At 51.8% G+C, this 8169-nt stretch overlaps 1 protein-coding gene across 1 annotated transcript; it reads left to right on the forward strand.

Moving 5' to 3' along the window:
* Positions 1-4360: 4360 nt before the first annotated feature.
* Positions 4361-6822, forward strand: LRG1 (leucine-rich alpha-2-glycoprotein 1). The gene is made up of 2 exons (XM_005858773.2): positions 4361-4461; positions 5354-6822. Exons 1-2 carry the CDS (start codon positions 4409-4411, stop codon positions 6441-6443), a joined length of 1143 nt encoding a protein of 380 aa, XP_005858835.2. The 5' UTR covers positions 4361-4408; the 3' UTR covers positions 6444-6822.
* Positions 6823-8169: the final 1347 nt, after the last annotated feature.

The raw sequence follows: 8169 nt of genomic DNA on the forward strand, positions 1-8169 counted from the left end.
CCGCTGTGCCAGCCACGGGAACAGGAGCGAGAGACCCGTTCCGACGCCGAGTGGGGTGCTCCAGACCCCCCCCCCCAGTGCGCAGGGGAGGGGCCTCCGCCACAGGAAGCACAAAGGCCTGGCCCCCCACCCTGCCGGGGCCGCGGGACATGAGGCGGTTTGGGGGGCGGGAGGATGTGCTATAGATTTGAGGTTGACCTTCTGTGCGTGGGTTTGGGTTTGTTTCCAATTTGCGGTTGTTGTTTTTTTTGCAGTTTTCTACCCAATTGCACAACTCCGTCCTTGGGGTGGCGGCCCAGGGCTTGGAGGGGGCGGGATGAGGAGGGGGCCACAGCTGCAGACCCAAGTGCCCCCCCTCCAGGCCCCTCCTTGACCTAGGCTCCTGACGTGCGTGAGTGTGTGTGTGTGTGTGTGTGTGTGTGTGTGTGCATGCCGTGTTCGTGTGCAAGGGGCCGGGAAGGGGAGGGAGGTGTGCGTGTGAATGCCCACGAGGGCTGCTGCCGGTGTGTGCGTGGCGATGGGCACTCATGCAGGGTGTGTGTCTGTGTGTGAGTGCGGCGGCCCCAGAGGCCTGGGCGTTTGGCTGAGCCAACACAGGGGCTTCCAGAAGGCCAGGGGGGCCTCCAACTGCCGGTCAGGAATTTGAGGGGAGACAGAGAAGGGGTTTCAGGGACAGAGGCCAAGAGGCCTGCCCATTAGCCACACTGGCAGCAGCTGAATAAACGTCTTGGGGGGGGGGCAGCAAAGGTGGGTGGGCCCCCCTGTAAATATGGCCCCAGGGTGGTCAGAGGGTCCCACACCACCAGTCCCCTTGTGACCTCCCCCCGACCTCCAGCTGACCATGCATGCCAGCTGAGTGGCCAGCTGAGACTTGGACCCTCTCTGGAATTTGCCTCCCCAACCCCCTCCCAATCAATAAAACTGTTTACAACCACCGGCCCCCAAGGCTCTGGGTCTGCTCTGTCTCCCAGGGGTGGGGCCTGGGCAGTGGCAGGGCCCTGAACAGTTGGGAGCACCCGCAAGACTCACGGCTGGGTCACAGCAGCCAACAGAACTCTGGGGCGCTGAGTGTGGGAATGCAGAGAGTTGGGGGGGAGGGAGTCCCTGTCTTCATATGCATGGGGGCCAGTTTCTGACTGGTCCTTCAGCAAATATTTATTGTGCACCTACTATGTGCCAGGCACTATGTGGGGACAAAGACCCCTGTCCTCAGGAGCTCACAGCCTAGTGGAGAAACTGGCCACATACAAGCAATTAGTGCTTGATTTGCAGCAGTAATAATGTGTAATATAATAAAGCCAGATAATATGCTCAGTAGGGGGGACTGTGTGTGGAGGAGGGGGGTCCAGGAGGGCCTGCCAGGGGTAACATTTGAGCTGAGACAGGGGAGATGGGACAGCCTGGGAGAGATGTGTAGATAGAGCCTTCCAGGCAGAGGGAACAGCCAGTGCAAAGGCCATGCGGTGGGAATTCACTTGGAGGACGGGTGGCAGCCAGTGTAGCTGGAGCAGTGGGTGAGGGCAGATCAGGTGGCGATGAAGAGGGAGAAGAGGATAGGGCCCCAGATTGGCAGGGCCTTGCAGGTGAGGAGTACAATTTTTTTTAACTGTGGTAAAATATGCATAAATACACATAAATTCACATGTGCCATTTGAGCCTTTTTAAAAGTGTTCGCTTCAGGGGCATGAAGTCCATTCACATTGTTGGGCAACCATCCCCACCATCCATCTCCAGCACTTTCTCATCTTCCCAAACTAAACCCCCGTCCTCATTAAATACTAAGGCCTCATCCCACCCCCACTCGCCCAGCCGCATGGATTTTAAGTTGGACAGGGAGCCACCGGAGGGTTTGAAGCAGGGGACATGATCTGATTTCACTCTAAGAGATCGCTCTCGTGTTATGTCATTACAGTTCACAGCCCTCCCTTCCAGCCCATGTCAATTAAGCACCTACTGTGTGAACAAGACAAACCTGGTTTCTTCTTGACATGGGGGGAGACTGATAATAAAGAAACACAAATACTCTGACGGCATCTAACAGCTCCTCCTGAACCTGCGTGTGTCTGTTTTTTCAGCTTGAGCTATAATTGACACATAACATTGTGTAAGTTTCAGGTACGCAACTTGATGATTTGATGTACGGATATATTGTAGGATGATCACCACAATGAGATGAACTCATCCATTACCTCACACAGTTACCTTTTATTTTTTTTAATATATTTATTGATTTCAGAGAGGAAGGGAGGAGAGAGAGATGCAAACATCAATGATGAGAGAGAATCATTGATTGGCTGCCTCCTGCACGCCCCCTACTGGGGATCAAGCCCGCAACCCAGGCATGTGCCCTTGGCCGGAATCGAACCTGGAACCCCTCAGTCTGCAGGCTGACACTCTATCCACTGAGCCAAGTCGGCTAGGGCCACAGTTACCTTTTAGTGTATGAGCAGAACATTTAAGATCTACTCTCTTAGTAACTGCCAAGTACACAATACAGTATCATCAACAATAGTCACCGTGCTGTGCATTAGAGGCCCAGAAATTACTCATGACTGCGGGTTTGTACCCTTAGGCCAACATCTCTCCTCCCCATTGCCCTCCACCCCCAGCCCCTGACGAGAACCATCCTACCACCGGTGCCTATGAGTTCATTTTTACATTCCACATATACACGAGATCACACAGTATTTGCCTCACTCCATCTGACTTATTTCACTTAGCATAATGCCCTGAAGGTTCATCCATGTTGTTGCAATTGGCAGGATTTGTGTCTTATTTTATGGCTGAAGTGTGTGTGTGTGTGTGTGTGTGTGTGTGAATAATGCTGCAGTAACCAGGGGGAAGCAGATATCTAAAGATGGTGATTTCATTTACTTTGAATAAATGCCCAGAAGTGGAATTGCTGGATTTTTTAATTTTCTGAGGAGCCTCCATATTGTTCTCTGTAGCACCAATTTGCATTCCCACCAACAGAGCACAGGGTTCCCTTTTCTCCACATCCTCGCCAATACTTGTTACTTCTTGTCTTACTGATAATAGCCACTCCAGCAGGTGTGAGTGATATCTCACGGTGGTTTTGATGTGCATTTCCCTGACGATCATTGATGCTGAGCATCTTTTCATATATCTGTTGGCCATTTGTGTGTCTTCGTTGGAAAAATGTCTCTTCAGGCCTTTTGCCCGTTTTGGTGTGTGCCTGTTTTGTGTGGCTGTCTCTGCAGGCCTGCCATTCTGTCCTGTGTGTCCTGCTCTGTCCGTGTGTCTGTTAGGTTCTGTCTATGTATTTTTGTTTGATCTCTGTCAGTATCTATGTCTGTGGATTCATGTGTATCTATCTTTCATTCTTCATCTGTGCCTGTCACTGTCAACCTGTGTGTTTATCTCTGAGCCTGTGTGTTCTGTCTCTAAGACAGAACTCAGTCATCATCACAGCTGAGTAGGGATAAACGCTTCAGAGATGGGGCAGGGAGAAGAGGCCATAGCCGGGCATAACAGATAAGATAACAACGCACACCTGAATTTTTAGAACTCAACCAGAATGAAAACACTTAATAGCAAAACCCATGAGATGCAGCCAAAGCCATTCTCAAAGGGAAATGTATAGCCTCCTAATGTATTCATTAGTAAACAAACAACCCAAAACAAATGGTGCATCAAGTTAGGATAAAGAAAGAGCAATACCTGAAATCTATATAATTTTATTAACCAATGTCACCCCAATAAATTCAATTTTTTTTTAAAAAAGAGCAGATGGGAGCTTTGGAGATTGAATTCAACTTCACAGATGGGGAAACAGAGGCCAAGAAAAGTTAAGCCACTTGCCACAGTCACAAAGCATAGCAGTCCTGGCACAGCTGGGATTCAGAAATAGGTTTAGTCCCTCCCAGCTCATTGTTCAAAGACTTCTGGCATCACTCGCTTTTATATTCTATTTTTAAAAGATTATTTCAATAAAAATATATCCAACAACATGTCATAAACTCACGAAAAGTGTTTTTTGTTCTCATCACTGCACTTTCTGATTGCTCAAGTGTGTCGCAAATAGTACCTCTTGTCCCCATCCTCCAGGACTGGCACCTTGCAAGCTTGACCCTTGATTCCTGGGTTGGGGGGTGGGGGGAGTGGGGACTCACTTCCAGAGACTCTGGGTGCCCACTTTCCAGTAGCAGGAATCAGGGGAAGGAAAACTGGACAGAAACAGGGACAAGAAGGGGTGGGCAGCCCCTCTGCTGTCCTCCCCCTGCCAGGAAACAATTTTGTAACCTTGACTCCTCCCTTTCCTGTGCCTGGCTCAAGTTCAGGTCCTATCGGGAACAGGATGTGGGTGGGTGGGGACTTCCCTATGGTTGGTGCCCTGCCCCCAGCCCAGGTAGGTATAAGGCCACCTCAGCAGACCCAAGGAATCTGGATGGAAAAGAGAGAGGCCACCATGTCCTCTTGGAGCCCAGAGGGAAACCAGAGGTAGGTCCCCACCCTGCCGTTCCTGGGCAGGCTTGGACACCAGGCAGTGCATGGACAGTCCGTCTGACCAACTGAAATCACAGGGCCAGGCGTAGGCCTCCTGGCTGGAACAGACCAACACTCAGGCTCTAACTAGGACAGGTTTGCTCCCTTACACACACTCACCTGCAGACATCCCAGGCAGGGAGTGAGAACCCACCCCCAGCCTCAGAGGCCTGCTGGAGGGGGACCGGGAGCAGCAGAAGCCCCAGCCCTTCAAGGGTTACAGTGCCAACTGCAAACCATCCAATATCAAGGCCAAATGTCTGCCCCCGAGCCTGCTTTGGGCACTTATTTATTTATTTATTCATTTTGCTTTGGGCATTTTTCATGTTCAAAGTCCCATTTGCACCCGGAGCCCTGGCTTGTGCCTGGGTGCTTGAAGCAAGATGGAACTGGACACAGATAACCTGACCTTGTTTAGTCAGGGTTGGAAAGAAAGAGTAGGAGCACAGAGGGGGAAACCATGAGTTCTGCTTGGGAAAGTCAGAGAAAGTCTCGTGAAAAAAGGGGCATTGGAGTTGGGGGCTTTGCAGGATGGGTAGTTCACTGGCTCTGCCTTCAAAACATGAAGAGGAGGAGGAGGTGAGTGCACTAGCCCAGAGGAGCAATGAGGAGGCATGGTTCTGGGGAGCAAAAGTGGATAGGAAGAAGGGTAGGAGTTCACTGGCTCTGCCTTCAAAACATGAAGAGGAGGAGGAGGTGAGTGCACTAGCCCAGAGGAGCAATGAGGAGGCATGGTTCTGGGGAGCAAAAGTGGATAGGAAGAAGTGGACATTTTCTGGGTATATTTTCACTGAGTTGGGTATATTTTTATTTTGGCTCATTAAGCACCTTCTGTCATTGCCTCCAGCCCAGGGGTCCTGGATCCCCATCTTTCTAGAACCCTGTTCCTGCTGCTACTAATTGTGGCCCCCTCAGTCCACGGGGTCACCCCAAACCCTGAAGCCTGCCGGGTGTCCCAGTCAAGCAATGGCAGCTCCGTCAACTGCTACCCACCTGCCAAATTCCCCCGGCAGCTCCCAGCCGACACCATCTTCCTGTCTGTGGAGTTCTTCAACCTCACCCAGCTGCCACCCGAGACCCTCCAGGGCATCCCTAACCTCCAGGAACTGCACCTTTCCAGCAACGGGCTGGAGACGCTGTCAGCCAAGTTTCTGTTGCCTGTGCCTCAGCTGAAGGTGCTCGATCTAACCCGCAACGCCCTGACCCAGCTGCCCCCCGGCCTCTTCCAGGGCTCAGCTGCCCTCCACACCCTGGTGCTGAATCAAAACCAGCTGGAAGTCCTGGAAACCTCGTGGCTGCAGGGCCTGAAAGCCCTGAGGCATCTGGACCTGTCCGGGAACCACCTCCGGACACTACCCTCCGGGCTGCTGGCCAACTTCACCGACCTGCGCATCCTTGACCTTGGCAATAACCAGCTGGAGTCTTTGCCCTCTGACCTTCTGAGGGGCCCCCTGAAGTTGGAACGGCTGCACTTGGAGGGCAACAGATTGCAAGCACTCGAAGGGGGCCTGCTGGAGCCCCAGCCAAACCTGAGCTACCTTTTCCTGAGTGACAACCGTCTGGCCATGGTGGCGGCCAGCGCCTTCCAAGGTCTGAAGCAGCTGGACATGCTGGACCTGTCCAACAACTCACTGAGCAGCGTGCCCAAGGGGCTCTGGGCATCTGTGGGGCGGCCCGGGGCAGGCCGGGACATGGAGCATGGCTTTGACATCTCTGGTAACCCCTGGAATTGCGACCAGAACTTGGACGACTTCTATGAGTGGCTTGTGTGCAATAAAGACAAGATGTTCTTCCGGAATAACACATACTGCGTTGAGCCTAAAGCCATGCATGGCCAGACACTCCTGGCCGCGGCCATGTCTCATTTGAAGCTTAAGGCCGGGGTGGAGATGGATAGGAACGGCCTGGCAGAACACTGCACCCCATTAGGCAATTAATTCCCTTTTAAGGGTGAGGCAGGCTTTCCACAGTTGCTAGACCCATTTTGCCCCTGCTTCCCAAAACACCCCTTAGGCTCACAGGCCTCCTTGCCTTTGCTCAAGCTTTGCTCATTCCTCTTCCAGGAATGCCTTCCCATTTCCCACATCTCTTGGTCTCCCAGCTCCCTTAGCACAACCCTGGCCACACTGGGGCTGTCTCTGACTCTGGCTCCCCCACTTTTGGGGGAGCTCTCTGAGTGCAGGGCCTGGGCTGAGGTGTCTCACTCAGTTAGGTGTCAGACCCGAGGGGGTTAATAAATAATTGTCAGCCCTAGCTGGTTTGGCTCAGTGGATAGAGTGTCAGCCTAGGGACTGAAGGGTACCAGGTTCAATTCTGGTCAAGGGCACATGCGAGTTTCGGGCTCGATCCCCAGTAGTGGGCGTGCAGGAGGCAGCCAATCAATGATTCTCTCTCATCATTGATGTTTCTTTCTCTCCCTTCCTCTCTGAAATCAATAAAAATAAAATAAAATGTAAAATATTTTTTTAAAAATAAAAACAAATGTCAAACGGAATTGGACAAATTGGCATTTACTGTGTTCCTGCATCTCCCAAGTCAACTTCCTACTTCTCCAGGATGAAGGAGGAAATAGGCATGACAGGGTGTGGGGTGCTGGACTTGAAATCTGAAGACCTGTGGCTCCTCCTCCTCCTCTCTCCTATCCTGAGGCTTAACTGGAAATAAAACTCTGACTATTGGCCGGGGTGTCATTTTACTGGTGGATTCCTGCCAGGGCCTGTGCCCTGGGGAAGGTTTAAATTAAACCAGATTGCTTCAGGTCTCCAAACAATTTGTCATGCTGGCCAGTGATAGCCCAGGGCGCAGCCACCCAGGACAAGCATGGGCAGAAGCCAGGGCTGTGCTCTCAGAACTCAGGACCTAGAGCCACCTGCTGACAATGCTGGGCATAGTGGGGCCAGGGTCAGATTTGGGGGGCCGGGGGTGTTTGGGCCACGCTCGGTTTTTTCAGCCCCCCGGAAGGAGTATCATGACCACATTGGTGATCATTCCAGGCATGCAGATGAAAAAGCCAGGGTCTGGAGCTTGATTTGACTGAATTTAAATCAAATCCGTCAGTCACTGTGGGACCCAGCGCAAGTGGTTTAAGTGTTCTGAACCTCAATTTGCTCATCTGTAAAATGGGGATCTCAGAGAATGGGCCAGTTTGGCTCCTGGTTAAGTGGTAGATTTAAAAAAAAATAAGAAATAGAAAGAGCCCTGGCCAGTAACTCAGTTGGTTAGAGCATTGTCCTGATATGCCAAGGTTGCAGGTTCAATCCGCAGTCAGGGCACATACAAGAATCAAGCAATGAAGGCATAGATGGTGGAACAACAAATCAACGTTTCTCTCTCTCTCTTCCTCTCTCTCTCTCTCTCTCTCTCTCTCTCTCTCTCCCTCTCCTAAATAAATAAACATTTTTTAAAATAGAAAGACATGAAGGACTTGCCCAAGGTCACTGGAGAAGGAGGTGGGAGTTGTGGTCGCCCCCCCCCCCAAGGCAGCGAGGGTGACAAGTGGCCAAACTTGGCCTATGGAAGTAGCTCAATTTTGGGGCATCCACCATCCCCAAGTTGCTTTGGCAACCGCACAGTACTCGGGAGCACAAGGGCTCAAGAGCGTGGGGTCCTGAAGCCCCACCCCTGACACGCCCCTGGGCAGCCTTTCCCTATTGGTCAATCCCA

Source organism: Myotis brandtii, unplaced genomic scaffold (assembly GCF_000412655.1).
Source record: "Myotis brandtii unplaced genomic scaffold, ASM41265v1 scaffold122, whole genome shotgun sequence".
In the NCBI taxonomy this organism is placed as follows: Eukaryota; Metazoa; Chordata; class Mammalia; order Chiroptera; family Vespertilionidae; genus Myotis; species Myotis brandtii.

Bases quoted from the DNA above. Each gene is read 5' to 3' on its own strand.
- LRG1 (XM_005858773.2), top strand. From the start codon at position 4,409: ATGGAAAAGAGAGAGGCCACCATGTCCTCTTGGAGCCCAGAGGGAAAC. The intron at 4,462-5,353 runs GTAGGTCCCCAC...CATTGCCTCCAG, and splicing joins AGCCCAGAGGGAAACCAGAG to CCCAGGGGTCCTGGATCCCC.